Here is a 23,895-nt window from a genome sequence, read left to right on the forward strand (position 1 = left end):
GGTTTGGTTAAAGTTATGTAAGTATGTAGTTACTTTCCAACAGTTCTTCTGTATGTGACTTCAAGTACAAATTCTAATGGCATGAGAAGGTGAGAAAGATAATAGGGCTTGTAATGCTTTTGAAGTTTTTAGCTGATTTTTTTTTTTTTCTGCAGCCTTTAGGCTTATCAGGTAAAGTAGTAAAAAATCTCCAAACTGAGAAATCCAATGGAAAAAAACAATGGCTTACATACCTCGGCTGATAAACCCCAGAAATGTCCGTTTGAAGGGAGATGGGTGCTGATGTTTTCAAATGAGCTGTAATTGCTTTAGGCCAGAACTGATACATGTTGGTGCAGCTGTTTGGGAGGCTTTCTTGTAAGCTTTTTTGCAGGGAGGCTTCTGTGAACTCCTTTTGACTCTTTACCTGTTCATAGCTGACTCAAAGCACAATAAAAACATGGAGCGAAAGACATGTTCTACAAGACTGCTTTTTATCTCTATAGACATATGCAAATGTCTAAAGTTTTTCTTACAATTCAAGTAATCAAAATGCAGTCAAGTGCAATAAAATTACATGGAGGTCGTACACAGAACAAAGCCAGTGAAGAATGCATGTTCAGAATGGAATGGCTACAGAACATACTGCTTTTGTCAACTTTTATTTGAAGAGAAAACCTTTATTCTGCCCTTAAAAGCACACTTCATGTTTTGCCTCATACCACAGTTAACAAATTTGTAATATAAGTACTGCAATCCCAGTTGTATCCAGTTACTTCTTTCATGAAGGTCAGAATTAACTTCTTTTTAAAAGTGTTTTGCTATTTGGGCAAGTCCTCAAAATAGATACCAGAATGCATTGTACCTCAAGCTAATGTTCACCTTGCCTTTTTTGATTTGTTTAAAATGTCACCCTTGAGAGAGAATTCCTAGGAATTCTAAGGTAAGTTGAGGTGTTTAATTTTGGCGTATGACCTTCAGAATTCTGTGCAATTTTATTTCAAATAAAAAATAATGCTTGCCTGTGTGAAGGAGGCAAGAGAGAGAAAACACATACGTGTGTCTACAGACTAGCATTGGTAAGAATACTATCAACACATTCTGCTGCTCATGTTGTTTAATAGACCTGCATCATACAAAATTAGTGCTAATTAGTTAAAGACAATACTGTTAACAATAAAAGCCATTAACAACTCTATGTTACCATGGTCATGGAATTTTACACAAAAGCAGAAAGGATGTCAGAGTATAATCAGCCAAATTGCAAAATCTTTTCCTAAAACTTCATCAGTCTTGCTTGTTCTTTTTTCCCTGGGAGATCTGAGCTGTGCTACACCCTCAATGCAGGCCTCAAGACTTGAGAGAGAGGAGAGAGACACACAGTTCTGTTCATCAGCACCCACCTTTCTGTCAGTCTTAAAGCTGCCCCTGCTATCTATGCCTATTATTTTGACAGTAACTTTACATAACTTAGAATCCTGATCTTTATCACAGTATGTAAGGAATTGTACATGCTGTGCTGCAGTTTCCTAGTTTTGTCAAGCAGATACTCAAATCTGGCCAGTAAAGAAGGTGACCACTGAACATTCCTTATACAGCCAAATAGTACCAAAAATGCAGCTGCCTGCTCATTTCAACCTCTGAAAGGTTTTCAGACCAGCTTGCCTGTTCTAGATAAGCGATGCTGCTGCCCACCACATAATTCAGCAAAACCTTGCTGCCACTGTATGTTGGTTTGTGTGAGTTCAGGAAAGTAGCACAAATATTACAAGAGATTCTTCACTAGAAGACCAGGTGTGTCTTCAAGGCTATTGTGAACTTCTAGAGTGAGTAGACAAAAAGCCTTCCACCAAGTCGAGCTTTCGCAGAACTTCTCTCTGCTGCCACTACAACTTGTTTCTGCAGAGACAAAGAGCAAAGGTTAGCAAAATGCAACTGCAGGTGCCTTAAGGCAATTGCTGCCTTAAGCTTCCCTCGTGGATTTTGACCATGTCATTAGTGTCATATAGAAAAATGTGATGGGAAATGAGAGAGCCTGTCTCATCAGACTAGCAGTTAAGAAAATTGTTCAGCAAATAGTTATCTGGTTATCATTTGGGGAACTGGAGCAAGCTGGAACCAAATTAAATTAGTCTCTTGGCCATACAAACTGCTTCTCAGGGCTCAGATCAATAGGGATGAAGCAGGAGTGTGGACTAGATGGTGCTGTAGCAACAGAACACAACTGCTTGGAGAATGGGCTCACTTGCACGTAGCAGTGCTTGTGTTTCAGGTGTTGGATTATGCACCCTAATCTAACAGAGAATAATTTCCAGGTGTTCCCCCACTGCATGTTTTAATGCAAGAAGTCAAACAGCATTTGCTGAAGACCTCCTCAGCCAGGTACTGAGGCTTCCTTTGTACTCACACAGAGAACCCCAGTCCTCATGGAGGTGATGTTAGAGTGACCAGAACATTGGAACTCAGCTGAACAAGCACTAAGTAACCTTCCAGATGAAAAAAAGGCTTCTCAGTGCATCATAAAAATGTAGCAATTGGTGTTTGGTAAACAAATGGGCATCTGAGGGAAGCAAAGCAAAAACAGGTACACAAACACATCCTAAATCAGTCAGGTAGGAAGGAACTGGACCTCTGTGCTTAGAAACACAAGACTTATGAATGGCGTTCACTGCAGGAGATAGCCAGGACAGCAAGCCTGTAAAGACTAAATGAGAGGGGTGGTTTTGGGTTCCTGGTTTGCTCCACAGCTGAGCATTCAGTTTGCATACAGTTTGGCATGAGCAGTAAAGCTGGGAGGCACCTATGCTGCATTTCCCATGGAACCTTTCAGTATATTCCTAAGCAGTTTAGAATTCAGGCTGCTTTAAAGTGATTAATTTTTTTTAATTTAGGTGTCAAAACTTTGGCAACTCCATAGCTTATCAATCCCTAAAATGGGTTTAATTATTGGTTCAAAGACTGGCTTAATTAACTATGTAAAGAACTTAAGACTTGAAAATGTGTAAGATACATGTGAGATGTTAGCTAGTATATGCAAGTGAGGTAGAAAGATGTTACGAAACAACCAACCACAGTAATTTTTCTCACCTTTCTTTCAGATTTCACAGTGGTAACTGAACTCCCAAATCTTGATAGTTCCTGTAAAATAACACTCTGGTTATAATGCTGCTAGGTATTTTTAAGTAGGACTTTTTAGTTTCTCTCAGTAGTTCATTTTCTGGTTACTTACTTACCTCAGGAGAAATCAGGACATACTGTGCCTAAAGAAGAGGAAAAAAAAAAAAAAGTCAATGGAAGAGAGTAGAAGACCAGTATGATAACCCTGGCTCCTAAACAGCTAAGTAATTTAAGAACAAACAGGAGGAGCCAAACTGCAGAGATTCAGAAACCTGAGAAAACCTTTCGTTTTCTGGAACCAAGGCAGAGCACACTTGATATTTGTACTGGATATAATTAATTAGTTGTCATTCTAAACTTAGGTCCAGAATTCACTTTCATGTATTCTTACCCAGTCCTCAGGACAGGGAGATGTCCATGATGTGCAGTGGCCTGTCACATTCCCCGAGGATGCCTGTCTGCCATTGTAAATATAAACACGGCCAGCAGCCGCACCAGATAGGACTGAGGTGACACCATTAGATCGCAGTGGGGATGCCACAATCATTTCATCTGCATATATTACAAAGAGGACATAAAACAGCAGAAGTCAATTAATGGTAGACCAACACGGGAGAGCTGGCATTTATATGCCTCTAAATGCCACAGTTCCTATTAATGATGGCAACTAAAATGTTTCAATTTCTGATTGAGTTGCTTGGGATTTTAGAGAGGCCTTTTTGTAAGGCACAATGGAATACTGGAACAATTCAATTGAGAAAACAGATTGTGTTTAGCACTTCTATTAATATGTAGGTGACTAATTTTCCTGTTGCCAAAAGTTAAACACTTCATTTCTGGTTGAAATTCATCAAGCTTTACCTAGCCCATCGCTATCCAGATCACTTAAGTATATGTCTCCTCCAAAACGAGAAAACCTCCTGTCTCCACTGAATGCACTCAGCAGAGAAGGCTTGGTGCTGTTTGACAGGTCATATACCAGAGCCAGTCCAGCTTGATGCAGCACTGAGGATATAAATAAAATCCTAGACAGGCTGTCTGGGGAAAAAAAAAAAACAAACAAAAAACAAACAAACAAAAAAAAAACAACAACAAAAAAACCACAACAAAACACAGATATTGAGCGTAAGACATAGGAACTCAGGTTTAATACTTACAATTATAGGTAATACTGGTATTACATAAAATGGACAAAGTTAATATAATGGATCAAATAACATCAACAATTATATGCAATTAACACTAATTAGCATAGGAAAAAAAAATCTTTTAGTCACAGTACCAGGGGAGAAATGCATTCAAGTTAGACTTCTGCAGTTTGACATCCTCAGTTTCTTACTGTCTACGGCCAGAGTGAAGACAAAATACTGTCTTGTTTCAATTCCGATAAATAGGCAGTCTACTAGAAAATCACTGTTATATAAAAAATGCAAAGTAGTAATGCTGTTAAGCCCATTTTAAGGAAGGAAAAAGACCCACTCGAGACACAGTAGAGAGGATTCTACATATAAGCCAATACAGGTGATTACAGTGATTTCTATTTTTTTTTAATTACATGGCAATTTAAAGGTCCATTTTCCCTTAAACATTGTATCTCTCCTCAAGTCATGCAGAAACAAACATCCTAAAGCAGAAATGGTCTCAAATTTTCAAGACATACCTGCAGTAGGTGCACCCACCACCAAAACTTTCCTTGTGTTCCCGGCCACAGACAGCACACCACAGGCCAGAGACAAACCCATTCTGCCCATCTCCTGTTAGATTTTTAAAACACCTATGTAATTTCTACAGAATGCCACTTTATTTCAAATTATTCACAAGGTCCCATACTAAAGAAGCAACCCTACCTTGTCTCCAGTTATCTCAAACCAGCGCTTTGTACTTGGTGGATTATACCCGTATACCTTCCCAACACTCTGTCTGACGTCCGGCAAGAGGGGATTGCAGCTTGAAATACAATGCAAAATAAATTTGTATGTAAAAACATATAATTGTACATGTTCTCCCCTTTTACTTTGGAATAATACTGCCTGACAAATTCTAGAAATCTACTTTAGTAATTCCCATATTTGTTCTAATTACACAATACTTAGAGCACAGACTCGGTCTGTCTATCCACTTTTTTATCATCCAATACATCTTTATGTTCAATTTGCATTTAAAAATGCGATCTCAAAGTAAGAGTTATCCATATGGTTATTTAAGGCACACTTATCCATCAGCCTTTTTGTGATCCCTCTCCCTCCCCAAGGAAACTCAAGAAATTCTTAGGTGTCTTTAAATAACAAAGACCTGCCCTAAAGAGGGTCTAATAACCCTTGTCTTCATAAGGAAGGGTGAAAACATAAAAATATTAATGTAATATAAATATTCTAAGCAGAACAAAAAGAAACTTCCTAAAAAGCTGGAAATCTAATCCATTGCAAATCTTAAACCTTGCAGAAGTAGAGCAGAGTGGAGAAGACAGCAAGCTGTCACATGCAACACACCTAGAACAAGTCTTCCATGTAGGGCTACCAATCAGCATTAATGTCACGTTCTCCAGCTGGCAGCTGGCAAGTGAAAATCCAAACCAAGCATAGTTTTCTTCCCCTTCCACCCTCCAGTTGGCATCCTGTACTGACAGAAGTCCTGAGAGACCAGAAAAAAATATGAGTTAAATCTTGGTGTACCCTGGCATTGAAAAACCCACCTGCAATCCTCCACTGATGCATCCTACAACAGCAAGTTTCTCTATGCAAAGTTACACTGACCATGACACGGCATCAGTGGTTGTTGACTTTGCTTGCTCACCCTGCACCTCTGCTGGCTGGCGAAAGCTTTCATTTGACACAGCCCATTTGTCAATCCTTCCAATAGCCTGCATTAAGTACATGAAAGCTACCACTTGAGCCTGCCCTAAACTACTTACAGTTTATCAGAACTTGTAATTCTTCAAGGGTGCTAGGTGAGAGAGCTTCAGATCATTCTGGCTATAATTTAAATAACTCATTCCGTACTTTGGTTTTACAAAAATGTCAGTTAGCAGTCTTTTGAAACCCATGTTCTTGTGGTTTCTAATTTTACATGAATTAGAATAAACTGCAACAATTAAGCATTATTGTAAATCTCAATTGCATGATTCTGACAAAGCTGCCCATGCTTTATTATTTAGTTCCATATATGACATTTCCTCCCTCATTCACTAGAAACTTCATCACCTTTACTCATTAACTGTATTCACTTGTAGCATTCCTCTTTAGCCACATGAAGGAATATACAGAATTATGAAGACTCATTTGTTGAGCTTCATTTGCAGTTTTCCAAGAAAGAGCAGTGAGCCTACACTGGACTCACAGTACATAGTTGAATCCACTGCTTTAGCAAGGTTTTCAACAGTTTCCCACAATTGTTCTTGCAACCAAGCTGGGACATCGAAATTTGGATGGACAGAAAACCAGATGGGAAAACCTTGGGTTTTTTTCTTGTCTGACATGCGCAGAGAACCATGTGTTGTTCTCTGAATGCCTGTAACAAGTGGAGTGCCTTCAGGGATCAATTCTTTGACTCGTCCTGTTGGACACTCTATTATAAATTATTTAGGCAAGGCAACAAGATGCCCTTTTGTGAAGCTGGCAGATAACAGGAGATTGCAGGGGGTGGTCCCATTCAAAGGCACATGGGCAGGCTGAAGTAACAGACTGACAGGAACCTCACAAAATTCAGTGAGGACGAATGCAAAGCCTGACCCTGGGAAAGGAGATGCCTTGAACTGATACAACTGGGGACAGACTGACTTAGGAGCTGTCATGTGGAAAAGGCCTTGGAGATCCTGGTGGGCAAAGAGCTGAGTGTGAGGCTCTGACAGCAGAGAGCCAACAGTGCCTCAGACTGTGTAAGCAGGAGCATGGCAAAGAGATTGAGAGAAGCAATTGTTCCCTAGATCACACCTATAATACATTGCTCCATAACAGGAAAGATGTTGACAAACTGGAGCAAATTTAGCGGTGTTCCATGCTTTCTATGCCTATAAGGTCACTATGCATGGTGGGAGGACAACAGACAATGAACATAAACTGAAACAAGAAAGGTTCATACTAGCTGTAACAGGAGACCCCTATGAGAACTGCCAAGAAGTAGAACAGCTGTCCAGAGTGGCCATGCAATTTCTATCACTGGAGGTTTTAAGATGCAACTGCACAAAGCCCTGAGCACTTTGGTCTGGCTTCACAGCTTATTGAGTAGGAGGGACATCCTTTGAGATCACTTAAGACCTGACTAATGCCATGATTACTTAGGAACAAATAACCGGTCACATAAACTATGGGAGGGTTAATTTACTCAACAAATATTACCTTGATCACTCCTGTTGAAATGAGAGTAAAATGCAACCACAAATCCTCTCTGCTTCCCACTACCGGGTGCATATGGAGAGCCCACAACCAGATCAGCATTTCCATTCCCATCAACATCAGCTGCCAGGAGGGACCATCCAAGATTACAGTAGGAATACTGCAATAAAGTTAGTTTAAGCCTGAAATAGAACTGAAACCATCAATTCTGTAGCAAAAGAGACCAACTTAATTCTAAAGAGCTAACTTTGCTTCTGACCAAATTACCCTCCCACTCCCTGGCTTCAGTTTCGTTTTCTTTGGTTTTTTGTTTGGTTTGGGTTTTTTGGTGGCTTTTTGTTTGTTTGGTTTGTTTTGTTTTGTTTTGTTTTGAGGGCTATGCACCTTTCTATTCACCCTGCTGCCTTCCTGCACTGGGGTATAAATGTCTTTCCCAAATACAATCCATCTAAACAAGCACCTGCTTGCTCCATCCCCATCAGTCTAAATTTCTTTGCAATGATAAGTTGAATTTTAATATTCTTTTTTTAAGCCCATAAGCTCTTTTCCCCTTTATTTCACCTCATGCCTGTGTAGCCCTGTGTTAGCCTGGCCAACCGGACAGTATAAACAGGACATTACATTATCAATATACCTGACAAGTTATGGTAACGTTTGGCTGAGGTGCCAAGCCTCTTCCCTCAGTTCCAAAGTAGACATACACAGCACCCTAAACAGCAGAAGAAGAAAATAAGGCATGAGAGCACCTGCAGGTCGGTATCAAGTTTTAAATCCAAGGCCAATCACAAGGAGTGGAACAGTTCTGCAAGGGCTATTTATGCAACTTCATTTTCCCTCTCAGAGCGTTCCCGTAATACTTTCTTTCCCATCCCAAACCTAAGAATATCCATGGGTAATGGGTACTGCTGTAGCCAAGCAACAAAGTAGAGAAGTACATTTTCATCATACTGTGAGTAAGGAACAAGGGCAGTATACTTTTACTCATAATACACATGTTCAGATGGCTCAAATTTTGATAAATATTATTTAATGCAATGGCAAACAGTGCTGGGCACAACAGATGCACACAATTTTCCAAGTGGTGAGTCTAAAGAAAAGCAACTTAATTCTTAGTCAGACAGGTAAATTAGTATCTAAAATTCTGAAGAGTTTTAAGCTTAATGTTTATCGTTTAAATCAAAACATTTTACCCCTCAGTTTGCATGGTCTAAAAATACTCAGGGACCATTACACAGGCTTATCTGATAGGCTGTAAGCCATTAAGCCTCTGTGACTTGATTATTTTAGCAAGTGTGTTTGTGTTCATATCATATTTTAGCTATCATTTGTTGGCCTTGTGACAGCATATGACAAAGCTCATTGACCATGAGATCCATTCCAGACTCTCTGTTCCTAAACAAAAAGGGTACATTTGTATTTCATGAAAGGCCCCTTACATTTCCAGCATATCAATGCTGCCAAGTTGCAATCTGGTTTGGATTTCTAATGCACAAAAAGGCCACTGAAAGAGAAATACAGGTAGCTGGCATTGTTCTAGTCAAAGTACCCACAAAGGGTATAAGCTTCTGTTTAAATTACAGTGTCACCTTGAGCAACGACAGAAATGTTCTTTTTCATTTAAATGTCTTAAAAAAATATGTATCAATAAAAAAACTCAGTTTGGAGAGTTTTAAAAGAACAACAAACCCATGTTTGTAGCTTACATTGTACGTAAGAAACTGAGATCCCACAGAAGGTGCTCCAATTGCGAGATCTGGCACTCCATCCTCATTGAAGTCCAGGACTGCCAAGGCAGAACCAAATCTTCCTGAAGGCTAAAAGAAAAGGGATTGCTCTCATGTTTTCAAGTCAAAACCATGAAAACCAAATGTACATTTGCACAGGGAAGAACTGGAAACAGACAACAAAAGTCTATCCAAACATTTTTTTTCTTCTAAGTAATAAACCCCATGATTGTACACTAATTCAAAGTCAACTGTGTAAAATGAAGGACAATTGAATATAATAGGGTGCTGCTTGCCATTTCCTCTTCTGAGTCCAGTGCACCACTGATGTTAAGTTTATGGTCTTTTCTGTTGACAGTATTATGACTGGGAACCACTAAAACACTCTGTAAGAAGACAGCAGCTGTTAATCCACCATTTATAACCACTGAAACAAATTAAAAGGAAATGTATCTCATTTCTCCCTATTATTTTCATTCTGAATAAAGGTATTTTCTACAGAGGATCATATTTAACACTCAAAAGGATCATTTGCTCCTACTTCTTGGTTACAAACCGGCCCCATTCATGTCAAATCAGTTTTCTCTCTCTCTCTCTCTTTTTTTTTTTTTTTTTTTTCTTTTTTTTTTTTTTTTTTTTTTTTTTCTCCAATACCCCTACTACAGACAAAATTATTTGGGGAGAAGTTATCAATTAATGAAGAAATGTAGCCTCAAAGGAATTAAAACATATCAAATTAATAATTTTAGATTTAAAAGGACAGGAAACACAATATTTTCTTAAATGCAGGGACCAGAATGAGCTATACTGTGATTTACAGAGACACAACCTGAGTTTTGTTTAAGGGCACTTTATGGTCTAATACTCACTTATCTGGTACAGTAATGGAAGTGAACCTACAGATCACCATCACTTCAATTGTTCCTGGGACTTTAATAATGATTATTTTCCTTGAAAAGCATATGCCATCATATGACATCAGGAGTGTCTCAGGAATAATACTCATACACATTAATGATACCACTGCTCATTCAAAACTCACCAATTTTTAGGCAAAAAAAAATTAACTGACAAATATCTGCCTTGACCCCTTACCTGATGACCCTGTAGTATTTGGTCAGCTTTCCCATCCAGGTCCATGTCCTCTGGGGGCAAACCTGACTGATTGCCATAGACCACATACACCCTTCCTGTCTGAATATGGCCCATGGTGCTGTACCCTGGTGCTCCAGCCACCAGATCTTCATATCCATCCTGGTTTAGGTCAGCTGAGATCAGTGCCCTGTACAGCAAGGAAGTCAACAAAATCAGTATTTCCAGACTACTACAACATTAGTGGAAAAAAACCCCATAATTCAGATAAACCAGCACCTGTGCTTCCCCATATTGTTTTGTAAAGATCTATACAGCATGTTTTATATCATATATTTATTTGTGTTTTCTTGAATTAAGTGAAACCAGAAGAATCATCTTCCATCAATGCAACCGAGATCTGTAGAAACTGCTGTTTACTGACTGAGAGCAATCAGAGCAAGGAGCATGAAAAAGGACCGCTTGCATATTGACAAAGAACACAGAAAAAAAGAAATTAAGTATCTTTTAAACTGAACATCTGATTTAATTGATGGACTTAACAAGAGATAAGCAGAAGGATCACAGATCTCAGTAACATGTTGGAGTTTAGAGAGGGAACATGGAAAGAACTAATTACTGTTAATTTAGCCAGTGTGAAGTAAACTCAAGAATAAAACCCAAAATTCGAGACAGAATAAGGGAAGGTAGATAAGCAGGAATGGAAATCTGTTTTTTTAGTCTTCTTTGTAGCAGGTCAAGGTAGAACCTTATGGGCAAGGAGAGAGAATATGCCTCTCTGTGTCCTGAATCTATCTACTAGTCTAGAGTATTTCCAAGAAGTCTCACTAGACATCATCGGTCATCAACTCATGACAGATGATTAATTTTGCGCAAACATCATCCAGCAATCAAAAAAGGATAGCAATGACCCTTTTCTGTTCAGAACTAGAGCCAATGTTAGATCTAATGTTGGTTCCTTCCATTCTGAGCTTAATCAACATCTGGAAAAAAAATCTTATGAGTTAACTTGCTGTTCTGGACATACAGTGTAAGCCATTCTCTCAGATTTGTACCACTAGTTGATTTGCACTGTCACCTTTGAAGAGTATCCAAAAGACTAACAATAATATCTTGGTAGGTACTCAAAATTTTCAGAAATAAAGAAGAAGGTGGGATGAAAGAAATTACCAACCATCCAAGCCTAGCATAGGGTGAAGTCAGAAAATATGAAGCTGCTGGCTTGGAGATGTGCTTAGAAGATTTCTGATGTGTAGTTCCTAATGCTCTCCAGACGTTAGTTTTAAAAGCATGGTTTATCAAGTGGAGAGATTTCTGAAATAAAAACAATAAAGGGACACAACAGTGGTTAAAACACAGGTTGAAACTCCACAATGTTTTGGGACACCTCAAAAATCAAGTCACCAACAATGGAAATCACCACCGGGATTTAAGAGGAGTTTGACTCAGATCATAAGCACCATTTTAGAAAGACAAAAATCTGTATGCTCGAAAGGGAGCACTACTAATCATTCACTGCCATGCTTTGCTGGGAGTTCTTAACCCAAAAAAGCTATCATATGTCTGTAAAATGTAAATACTAAATATATATGTTGTCATTTTTGGCATTGCAGGATTTGTTCTAACTTCACTATACAATGAGCAAAGTTTAAAAATTGAGTATTTATGATGTACATATATAGATTAACAATGGTACCGGAATGTCCATGAAGAAGTCTGCTACTGTTAATATCCAGAGACCCTGCTCCATAACGTAGCATTTGAGACAGAAACAAAAACAATTTTCTATAGTGATGAATTTTACCTGACACATCTGTCACTTCTCACTTACTGTTGCCCAAGGCTGTATGTTGAATTGAACTCCTCTCTCTGTATAGTTTATATTCTTCTCAAGTGTTTCTGTAAGCAAAGAAGTTGTATTCTTGTGATGTTCATGTTTTGATTGTTTGTTTCTGCTAAAATAAAGAAGGCAGTGATAAGAATTAATATAACTGAAATAATGACTCGAGGTAAAAGCTGCTCTTAGGTTCCCAGTTCCTTTATACAAAACTTAGTTATTTATGCTAAAAGAATCCCTAATTTATACACAAAAAGATTACCCAAAATATCTCTAATTTTCAGTAGCTCATTTAGCAGAAGACTCTCCTTTCATCACTGAAGCTTTAAACCATCAGAGCTATACTTACATGTGGTTGTCCTTGTGCTCCTTTGTGCAGTTTATGAACAGAGGGTTCTCAGGCAGGTAGCAGTCACTAAAGAAAAATACACAGAATGCACTTTAAAGAATTTACCATAATGAAAGTGAAACTAAAAAATACAACTTTTATCCTTACTGATTCTTCTGTTAAAAGTCATCTGTTTTCTCAAGAAAATCAAAATCAGAGCATCATCATAACCCTTAGAAACCCCTATGATGTTTATTTGATGACCTTGATTAGGTTCTGTATGAGTATCATATGTCTTCATAGAGCTCTTGAAGGAGTCATATTGTAACATGCACATATATGAATCTAAAGCGCTTTTAATGAAAGTGCCATTCTGGAACAAAGAATGTAACAGATTGTATTTCATTCCGTATTTCAAATATAATTTCCCAAAATAGCAATAGAGACATCTTCCATATAAATGGATGAATTAATTGCCACTGTTGGTTTTCTAAAGTTATTTACAGAAAGGTTGTATTTGTAAGAGAGCTGTACAGGGTTAAACTTTTATAAAAATACGAAATTGTGACTAAAAGCCTGAGCTTAAACACTAGAATATATACTCCTACTCTTTCTAATCCTATTTGCCTGCAGAGTCTAAATATCTGACCTCTCCTCAAAAGGGACATCTTTGTTGACTGATGGCAGCAGCCAAAAAGTGCATGCTCAGATTGCCAGTCCAGGCAGAACCTCAGGGCATGGCTATGCAACATTTAAGCAAACTCTTGAGTCTGTCTTGAAGAATGTCCTAAATTTTCCCTGCTAAGTATCACTTGGGCATCCCAGAGGCATGCCAGGGCAAAGGAGTGTGCACACGTAAAAAATACAAACTTAAGGCCTGCATAATCCTGTGCACCCAGGTAAAAGGCAGCCATGGAAATCCCCTTGTCCAAGCGAGGATCTAAAGCTCAGCACGTCTTCTGGGAAAGATCCTGCCTTAAGAAGAACATTTAAGTGGGTGTCAGGACTTGACTACTGCATTTCATAGCTCAGGACAGACACTATACCTGGTTCCATTCTCTAGCATATGGCTCGTCAGCTCAAAAATGTTGTTGGTCCAGAATGCCATGTCATCCACTCCTCCAAGGAAATATTCATGGAACTTCTCCACCAGAAATGGAGATTTACTCGCAAATGTTGGAAAAAGCTAAGAGACAGGCAACATCCTCAGTAAAATGGATCACATCGTCTCCGTGCTACATGTTCATTTTTATACAGAAAACAGAAAACCAACCTTGCCAACAAGAAGCCTTTCTCCATGCCTGAAAAAAATCAGAAATAAAACTTGCTTCATTTAATACTTAATTATTTAAATAGTTCTTTTCAAAAGTGCTATATGGTAAATACTAGACAAATCATTACATTCCCATGTTGGTTGTTAATGTATTTTAAAGTTGTAAAGTAAAAAGTAACAATATAAAGTTTATTGCCCTTAATTTTGAAGGATTTACAGTTTTCGTAAATGTTGTGTGACTATTGGTAATTAACTGAAATACAAGATACAGCTAAGTTGTTTAGGATATTCAAAACCAGACACTGCCAGATATCTAAAGTCTCTTTTGAATTATTCTTGGATTTGAAGGAATGTACATAAAGTCTAGATAAGGCATGCATCTAGAGACTCCTTCAGTGCATGATAATTATACTGCTAACTCACCACAGTGCAATGGTACTTGAAGATACAGCTGTTCTCAAATAAATAGGCATAAATACATTAGATGTATAAATGCATTAAATAGCCAAGATTCACCATCTGTGGTGTAATGATTAATTTAACAGTCATTAAGTACTCCAAATTTGAATCCTAGTCATTAAAAAGTTCAGATGTTTAGTGATTTTGGGGTCTAGGAAGGAGTCTTCTTTGCTGACATCAATGCGTAAGGTGTTTCAAATATGATTTCAAACATGATTATCATATTTCTCCTACATATGTTTCACTTACAAAAGCTCAGGCAGATATATTCAACTTACAGTTCAAAAAACAGCAGATTTGTACATTCAGCAATTGTGCTTTCAGTTATGATCTCTTTTCCATAAAATTCTTTATAAATAGCTGCTAGGTCTTTGACAGGTACATACCTAAAAACAAAAAGAATGTATTACAACAAAAGATGTTCCACATCACCCAACAAAAGATTGCAGTTCTTGTAATAACAACAGCCTATAAAATATTTCAAATTTCAAAAGACCATATAAGTCATGAAAATTTACGAATGCCAGGATTACACATGCAACTGTGAGGGGAAAAAAAAAAAAAAAGTGGATATCTAAATCTTCTGCTCATTTTAATGCTTTTAAAACTGTCTGAATTCACATCCTCAGCTTCCAAAACTTAAACTAAATCTCACTGAGATTGCCACTTAACTGAGTTATTTAACTAGCTGTTAGGACATTTCAGCAAAAGGTTTTCACTAGCCATTTATATACAACAACTTATAATTTAAGATATAAATAATTTAATCTTTTTTGCTGTGTTCCTAAACATAAAACTCTCTTCTGTCCTTCCAGTTTTTCATGTCATGGAACAGGAAATATGCGTATAAGAAATACCAAACTCATAACATTTAAAATAGTTGCAAGGGTTTCTTTTGAAAGAAAAATGTAGGACAGCATTTTGTTAAAACAGATTAATACAGAATTATGTGATATGATATGTCATTTTAACATATATTACACAAAAATAAACATTAAATATTAAAGAAGGCAACCTCATTATCTTACCAACTTGATGCCAAGTAACTGAAGTCCAGCTCATACTGACTCACTACATCTCCTCCTGAGGATGAAAGAATGAAAAGAAACCCAAATAGCCCAACAAAGAAGACCTGTTAAGTATCTGTCATGGGTAGCAGTGTGCATGAAGCTATGTTTGGCTCTTCTATATGCCTTTATATGGCAGATCTTCCAGCTATATATTTAGAATACACAAATGGTTCACCTGAAAGTATGCTGCACATTTTGTATCTCTGGAGAATAATGTACAATTTAAAATCACAGTAGTGACTCCATCCAAATCTTAGCATCCTTTGGTCTGCATTTTGGCTTTAATCAAAATGTCCATATGCCTCATCACCTCTCCTGAAACCTGAAGACAGGTACAGCAGGGCTTTGCAAGCCATGTGGGAGGGCAAGAATACAGTATCCATAAGCTGTTCTTAACTCCTGCATTGCACAGGACAAGAGGCAGAATCAACCACCATGGGTTTGAAGAGAACTAGTTATTCTAATACAAAGATCTATGACTGGCAAACAGAAACATTACCAAAATCTCCAACACTGTGAGCTTCTGAGTATGAACCATGAAAATCAATCTGGAGAAAGAGAAAAACAAGAGAACTGCCTGTTTCTTTTAATATGAGCAGAAACAAACTCTCCAAGCAACACTTATGTATACAGGTCCCAAACCTGACCAGCTTCACACTTATGAAGTTTGTGATATTGTGTCTCTCCAAACATCTTCCTGAAACAGGGCTCCAGCTTTTCTCTTTCCTCCCCACCACAGTCCAAAGTGAAGCCATCTGTTCCAATAAATCCAGTTGTATCAATAAATAAAAAAATACAGGCTTACTTCTCCCATGGCCTTTAGAAATCCTTGGTCGATGCCCAGGCTATGCCAGCTAACATCTGTCACCATATGTGAAGCAATTCCAAACAGGAAAGCCACCAGCTTCTCTGTAGCCTACACAACAACAATCCACTTGTCCATCATTCTACTCCTGTCTTTAAGAAAATGTTAGCATTTTCTACATGTGCATTATACAAGGATACAAGTGAGAAGCTCTTACAACCCAGGAGCTACCAGGACTAAGTGCTGACCACTCATTGCTTGATGCTGTGGTTAACTTTTGTAACTTCAGAAACTTTAAGCAGTTTACACAGCCCAGGGCCATAGAAACATGGTTGATGTGAGGGTAATTTGCATACTTCAAGTTAAATGCATACTAAACTGTTTTTCTGGACTGAGGATAAACTTCCAAGGACTGAACTCCGTCTGCCACCATGGTTGGTAGGTAGGTAGACAGAGGACAGAAATACATTCCTCTGCATGTTTACTTTTGACAAATTGTTTTTCCTTTCCTCCTACATAGCTCACAGACCATTAACAAGAGCAAATATGGACTAAGTTCAAGATTTCACAAGTGAGAAGTCTAAAAGGTGTCTGGCTTTCAAATGGCAAACCCTCAACCAGATCTCACAGGAATGCAAGACCACCAATCATATTTAAAAGTCTGGACCTATGAAATGTATCATAAGCACCAGACCACAGTGGAGAAAACTGACAGACTTTATATGGAAACTGTAGATTTTTTGTATGGTAAAGATTAAAACAAGATTTCAAGTGTTCCTGCATAAGCAGAGACTTTAAGACACAAAAATGTTGTTTTTTTTCTACACCTCACAAAGGATGAAATTACAACAAGCGAAGGTGAAGAAAACAGTTGAAAACAAAGTCAATCAAGCAAAAGTTAATCAATTTTCTTACCTCTTCCCAAGGCTGAGGATAATTCCTTCTGATGTAGTCAATACTTGCTTTGAGAAATGGTGACCAGTGAGTGTCTTCAGACACACCATGGAACATTCCTATTGCAATAAAATTTATATCAATATTTGATTTATTCTTTGGGGAAAAAATGAAATAGAAAAAAGAAAAAGAAAGTGTCTTCTCCATTAAAAACCACATAGACTTTTGTTCAATTTCATGTCAGACAGATGATACATTTTGCACTCCAACTAATGAAAAGAGCCAAAAGAGGCATACTGTTATCTGATTCATCCTATCAAAACAGATACTAGATTTACCTTCTATGATTTTGGCTTGAAGCATCTGAAAATTTTGTGCCTGCTCTTTTCTCTGTGCCTGTGAGTAGGTACAGTACAATGAAAAGCTGCCTCCCAAGCAGAGAAGATAAAGAGAGCTGACAGAGAACCTGTTGACTAAATTAATGCATCCACTTGTATAGCAGAAAAACTGTAGGGAATGGGAGCCAACTCAAAATGTCATGTTTTTTGGCAAGTATCAGTTTCCACAGGGCAGAGAAGGGCTATGTTATCATTATCACCACAATCACTTTCAATAGAAAGGCAAACTAGCCAAGATACAGTCAGTGTAGGAGGAGAAAAAGGGAGGAAAGCAGGAAAAAAATCAGGTTTCATTTGAAGAATCAATTACTACTCACACCTGAATTTAGGCAGAAAAAATTGTGTAGGATCTAATACAAGTGACCTTGCCTAAAATTTTCTGTGTACCTACATAAAGCTAAGTGCAAAGGGATGTTGACATAAAGAGATCAAGCAGCACACAATATTAAATTCTCTAAGGGGGAAGAAGGTAGGCAGGAGATTGTTCAGACCATCAGTACTCTTGGAGGAAGAGTGCGTGTTTGTTGACACAGCAGTGTGAAACTGCACAATGTTAGGGTAGATTAAACACTGAGAGAGCAGACCTTGGGGGTAATTCAGTTACCTTTTGTCCTCTTACCATCTTACAGTGCAGCTAAACTAGATAAAAGAAGGATGGTACTTGCTTGGCCAAAATCAGAGTAGCCGTCTATATCTAAGCTTGTCTCCTGTCCAAAGAGGCAGTCTGCATGGCTTTGTTCTGGATGGCTTTGTTCTTGATCTTGTCCCACTCAGTTAGAACAGCTCAGGTCTGAAGAGGTACCTATTTCTTCCATATTGACTAAGGAGACTGCTGACAAGTGGTCCAACTCTAACAAGGCAAGAGGGACTCCAATGTTAGTGAGGAATGAAGATTGGATACTGTAGATAGAGAACTTGATATAAGGTCAAAACGGTTAGAAGGGAAAGACGAGGCAGACAGATATAACCAAGCTGAAGTAGGAACTGAAAAAAATCCCAGGAGAACATCAGTCACGAAAACAGGGAAAGCAAGACTGAAGTTTGGGACAAGAAGTTGGCAGAGAAAACCGAGACCAGTGACCCGATGAGTGACAGAAGACAAAACCAGTATTAAATGCCAGAACAGAGAGGTGATTTGGATGTGAACTGAGTACATCAGGATATGAACCAAGCAGCCTTTAGTTGGCATAACCACCAGGCAGCATCGACAACCTCTGAGAAAAATAAGAACACTTTGGCTGCAACTGTGTGATTTGGCTCTAAACCAAACAAAGATCCTAAGTACACCTCAAATTTAATGGAATTTGCATAGCCCACTAAAATAAGCTACTTCAATACTCTAAACTTCCACTAATATCTCAACAATATTGAAGCCAGTAAGGCCAGATATCCTCACACAAAGTACTTATCACTGCCCTGAACTGGTATCTGTCTAAACACCCTAATAGCCTGTAGCTGGAGGACAGGCTCTTTATCCTATTTGCTAACTGCTCACTATCCAGATTTACTCTTGCAGTGGCAAATATTCTACAGCAAAGCCTAGCTGGCTGTTTTATAGCTCTAATGTTGCTGGAGAAGCTGATTATGATCGAGAGCTAACCTTTCAGAGCTGAAAAATCAGGGGACCGCTTGCAAGTCAAGACATACTTTTTACAGCTATTGCAAGAGAGTGCTTATTTTGTGGTGCAGTCATTTGATCTGAAAGCAGCAAAATTAAGACTGGAATTAATTTCCAACAAGAAGAGTAAAAGGCAAAAGACTGCACTCTGGCAAAAGAGGCTATAAACTGGGATGTTATTAACACTTGCCCACCCACCCCCAGTGAGTCCTACACTATTTCGTTGCTGTGGGATTTTTAGAGTCTCCTATCCTCTTTTTGACTGATCTGACAGAACCTAATAAATTTTAATACAGAAATAGTTTTAGGCCTTCCCTAAGATTTATTTTAAAAATATCATTTTGTCCTCTCTGCACTCAGTAATCTGACCTAATTTAATCAAACAGCATCCTTCTATCAAAATGACCTACCCATTAAATAGTTAAATTTACCCAAGAGTTACTTTCTAAAACATTTTCAAATATATTATTTCATTACAAAGTTCTACAAAAAGGCTTCAACAAAAATGGTGGATAGTTTTTGCAGGAAAGCATTTTTGGCCACACTTCATTTCTTACAACATAACCATTTTTAACCCACTAAATTCTGTAGGATTTCCACATAAAAATGCAGTTGCTGTAACATTGGACTTATAAAGCTTCTCTTACCATGTTTGCAGATTGGAGGATAAAAGGCATCAGGATAAATGCTCCCAGCCTGAAAAGCATCTTGGTGATTTAGTAATAACTGGGGAAAGGATGGGGGGGAAAGAAATCAGAATGATATTGCACAGCACAAAACCACATTTTACTGCCAACATCAAAGATACATTCTAAATAGCCAGCAAAATATAACTATTACCTTGGCAAAATACACCATGTGGTGCATAAAACCTTACTTTCATTTTGCTGTCCTTAGGTTTATTAAATCTGCTTTCCCAAAGCCTTCTACTGGTTCTTCTAATACAACTGCTCACATAGAACATGACTAAAGAAGATAGGAAAACATGCAAGAAACCACACCAAGTATATATATATAGATATATAGATATTGGTATAATTGCTACATTTCGGTAATAATATTCAGAAGGAGTCAAATTATTTTGAATAAAAAAGATGCAAATACATTCTGGGCACAATACTGACACACACATTACTGAGAATAATAAAGAAGGGCAATAAGACAGAAAGAAAAACATTCAGAAGAAAGGTGTACAAAATTAAGCAATAGTATGCTTCCTACCTGTCTATAATTAACACTCCCTTCATGCTTAATGAAAAATTCCAGAGCTCTATGTGCTGAAAAACAATATATCAAAGTGTTGATTTATAGGTATTGTGTACTAGCCCATGTTCTGTCAGAAGCACTAGCAGAACCAGAAGACACCACATTTTCATACCTAAACCAAGCACCACGTGCATGAAACACCATTTCTCACAGAACTGTGCACCTGTGAGAGGCTGCGTTTTCTCACGTAGGGAGTTAATAAGGAAGTGCTCTTTCTGTGGCACGTCTTCAGTCTCTAATCCCTAGCTCCCAAGCTGACCAAACTGAAATCACAGGGAAATAAGCTCCCCATGTCCAGAAATGAGCTACAGCAGTGAACTGACAGGACCCCACCCAGCACACGTAAAGTGTGGACCGTAAAGTTCTAGCTGTACTGTATCCAAGCCTCACTGTTGCCTTAAACAGTGAAAAAGATATGTTGGGAATCAATGTGGGTGTTTAACAGTTTGATTAATTTTAACAGGCATGAAAAGTAACAAAAATCAAAAGTAAGCAAAGTAAATAACACTAATTATTCACTGAATTGGCAGATATTCTTACTGCCAAAATCTTTATTTAGTTGGCATAACACGTGAATCAAATGAACTGACATTCTTTTCTTTAATGAGGTCTCCTAATTAATATTTGATCCCAGGTATAATCTATCAGCACTATTCTAAAACTACCTAACATTTCCTCTAAAGGTATTTACAAAGATTGAAGTTAATTTTTTCCCTACCAAATAAATCACATCACAAAAAACCCAAAAAACCAAACAACAAAACAAACAAACAAAAACCTCTTCCCATGAAATCCGAAACAATTCCTATTACTATTCTGGAACAAGATCCAGCCAAAACTGTGGGGGTTTGAATGATATTTCACTTTGAATTTTACCCAATAATCTAAATCATCCTTATACAAGTACGATACCTTAAAGACCAGCCTTGCACCAGAAGAGAAACAGCAACAAAATAATAAGTAATAATCTAAAATTTTAAGGCTCAGACATTTCTACACACATCACATCTCTGATTCCAGTGTGGGAGAGACTCAGTCTGGCAGTTTGCTTTTTCTGCCTCACACCTCCCCCACACTTCTCTCACTACTCGAGTGGGCCCAGGTTCTACAACTCCACCTTTACAAGGGAATTTTATGCCAGATCCCCACAGTCCCACAGAGCCTCACAAGTCTGACAGGAACCCCTAGGGCAAAGAGCTTCCCCACCCAGATCTGCACAGCACGGCCATGCAAGTAGGGCACAACACAGCTCTGCCAAGCACACTGAACACGATCAACATTCTGAACAGGCAGGGCTTTTCGCCATTTAAAAGTACTTTCAGAATTCTGTCCAGGATTTCTTTGGTGCTGGCTTTGAGTGAGAGGAATTCTTTCCTATGGCTTGTTGTTTGTTTGTTTTTTGTTTTGTTTTGCTTTGTTCTTTTAATTTTTGGGGTGGTGGTGGTTTTTCTTGTTTTGGTGGGGGTTTTTTGGTGTTCTGTTTTTTTTTTTTTTTTTTTTTTTTTTGTTTTTTTTTTTTTTTTTTTGTTTTCTTTTTTTGTTTTGTTGGTTGGTTGGTTGGCTGGTTGGTTGTGTTTTTTCGCTTGTTTTTGTTTTCCTGGAGTACTCAGTGTCTGAATTTTGGAAATATTCTCAACTTATTGTCATAGACTTCTATGTGAACAACAATAAGCACTCATTTTAGCAGCATCAGAGCTGATCACAGTTTAGTGTAATTTTCCAACAAATGGACAAAACTTGTTGTAAACTATGACTCAACAGTTCAGTGTACACACAAATCCCCAGACAACCAAGATTATAAAAATATATATTATATTATATTATATTATATTATATTATATTATATTATATTAGATTAGATTAGATTAGATTAGATTATATTAGCACAAGTTTTCTGCAACATGCTCCCCTGATTAGAAAAAGAAAAAAAAAAAAAAGACTGCTTTGGGATGGATCTGTAAGCTTGTTTCTCTCTGTAGACTTTTTTTTCCAAACACACCCTGTTCTGGCAAATCTGCTATTTCAAGCCCTCAGAAGCTCATACTCAGTAATTAGAGCCGGAAGCTTGCAAAGTTGTGTGCACTTGCCTAACCTCAGGCAGCGTGACTTCTCCTACAGATTATTATAGGTTTCTTGACACATTGTTAGGAAAAGCAAATTGTTCCAGGATGCTGACCATGGGTACAACACTCAGCAAGGGAACACACTCCAGTCTCAAATACCATGAATAATCCCAGTCTTTAAATTGTTCAAAGTTGCATGTATTCAGTACTTAAAGTCTGAGAAAATTACTTGAATAAAGGCAACATCCTACATTTTACCACCTGTTTGAGCAATGGATTTAGAAACAAAACCAGAAGAATAATTAAAACTGTCAATTATTGTGAGTAGCTGTTTCAGAATAACCTCACACTGCTCATATTTGTGCTTACAATAACTGCAGAAGAAACTAGGTTTTAAAAATAGCACAGGCAAACAAGAAATTCAAAACAGAAATATTTCTCCATTTTGATGTTCACTCAGTTCTCTCCTTCATTCTCTACAAATTAAGGCTGTTCTGTCTACAGAGAGCAACCTACCAGAAAGAGACAGAACAAAATTTTTTATCATGTTAGTTACAGATATAAACACATTACAGAATTTTATCTACTTGTGCAGGTATGGCACAATCAATACAGAGTGATTTGTAAACAGAGTTACCACAAAGGACTTGTGTTATTCTTTAGTTTAAACATAACAATCCCACGAATTGCACAAAGTATTCCTTTTCTTTCTCCAAACCAAACTCTGTGTACGACTCACAGACAAAAACATTCCAGTTACATAATGACTGCGTCTTAGGAGACGGAAAAATACACAACCCAAGTCAATTCAAGCATTTTACTTACAAAACCAGTAAAATTTCAAACTCCAAAATCATACTACTCATTAATCCTGCTTTCACATTTTTAAAATTATGTAGACAGCTCGTTACTTTAACATTTTTTCCTCCCTCTGCTTTCTGGCTAAATCTGAATTTACTTCTCTTCACAAGAAATTCAAAACACAAGAAAATCCATTTTGAACATGCCTTACCTATTTCGACATGTGTTGAAATTCCACACGGGATACATCTTTGACAAAAATGGTAGAGGATAACCAGCGAGACAGACCAAATGTTCAGACCAACCATGATGCTGGCTCCAACTGTGGTTTTCAGAAGCCTGGAGCAGTAGCACTGTGACCTTTGAAACGTAGGTTACGGAGCATGCCTTTTCTTTCACGCATATTGCTGACACAGCAAGCAAACGACTGCCAAATTTGAAAGGCTATTTTATACCAATGCTTTCTTTTACTGCAAATAAAGTAATTTATAGAAAGAAAGGAATAAACTGTGGATATTCTCCCCACTTGAATTCTGTAATATCTCTGAGATTTGAGCAGGGTAATCAGTGCACCACTGCACAGCAGCAGTGAGATTTCTGTTAAATTCAACAGCATGACAAAGAGTTTATCCAGCTCATGGTGTGCTTGCTGCTTGCTTTGCAGCAACTACATCCCATTTCACAAAAGAAATTAAAGTCAAATGCCAAAGCAGTATTAATAGAAAAACACTAGCTCCTGAGGTGCAGGTAATACACATTCATAACCTTTGGTGAGCTGATAGATTATGCACTTAAGTCTGGGTCTGATGATCAGTATTGAAAGCTCAGCTGATATGTGGG

General features: G+C 37.8%; 1 protein-coding gene across 2 annotated transcripts; it reads right to left on the minus strand.

Annotated features, from left to right (window-relative positions):
* Positions 1-210: 210 nt before the first annotated feature.
* GPLD1 (glycosylphosphatidylinositol specific phospholipase D1) lies at positions 211-23,382 on the minus strand. Of its 2 annotated transcripts, none has more exons than XM_066189436.1 (25): positions 23,267-23,382; positions 20,147-20,202; positions 19,573-19,651; positions 16,931-17,028; positions 16,016-16,126; positions 15,710-15,758; positions 15,169-15,223; positions 14,419-14,526; positions 13,682-13,709; positions 13,455-13,594; positions 12,430-12,495; positions 12,075-12,198; positions 11,418-11,557; positions 10,247-10,433; positions 9,131-9,241; positions 8,062-8,136; positions 7,431-7,587; positions 5,586-5,727; positions 4,944-5,043; positions 4,757-4,850; positions 3,958-4,101; positions 3,488-3,648; positions 3,213-3,239; positions 3,067-3,117; positions 211-1,878 (listed from the first exon to the last, which is right to left on the minus strand). In XM_066189436.1, the coding sequence occupies exons 1-25, from the start codon at positions 23,361-23,363 to the stop codon at positions 1,801-1,803; spliced, it is 2,478 nt and encodes an 825-aa protein (XP_066045533.1). In that variant the 5' UTR covers positions 23,364-23,382; the 3' UTR covers positions 211-1,800. The 2 variants fall into 2 exon arrangements, with proteins under 2 accessions (XP_066045533.1, XP_066045524.1); XM_066189427.1 differs by having other exon boundaries at positions 3,958-4,134.
* Between the last annotated feature and the right edge of the window lie 513 nt (positions 23,383-23,895).

Source organism: Chamaea fasciata, unplaced genomic scaffold (assembly GCF_029207755.1).
Source record: "Chamaea fasciata isolate MVZ Bird 193981 ecotype frontalis unplaced genomic scaffold, bChaFas1.0.hap1 SCAF_1, whole genome shotgun sequence".
Taxonomy (NCBI): Eukaryota; Metazoa; Chordata; class Aves; order Passeriformes; family Sylviidae; genus Chamaea; species Chamaea fasciata.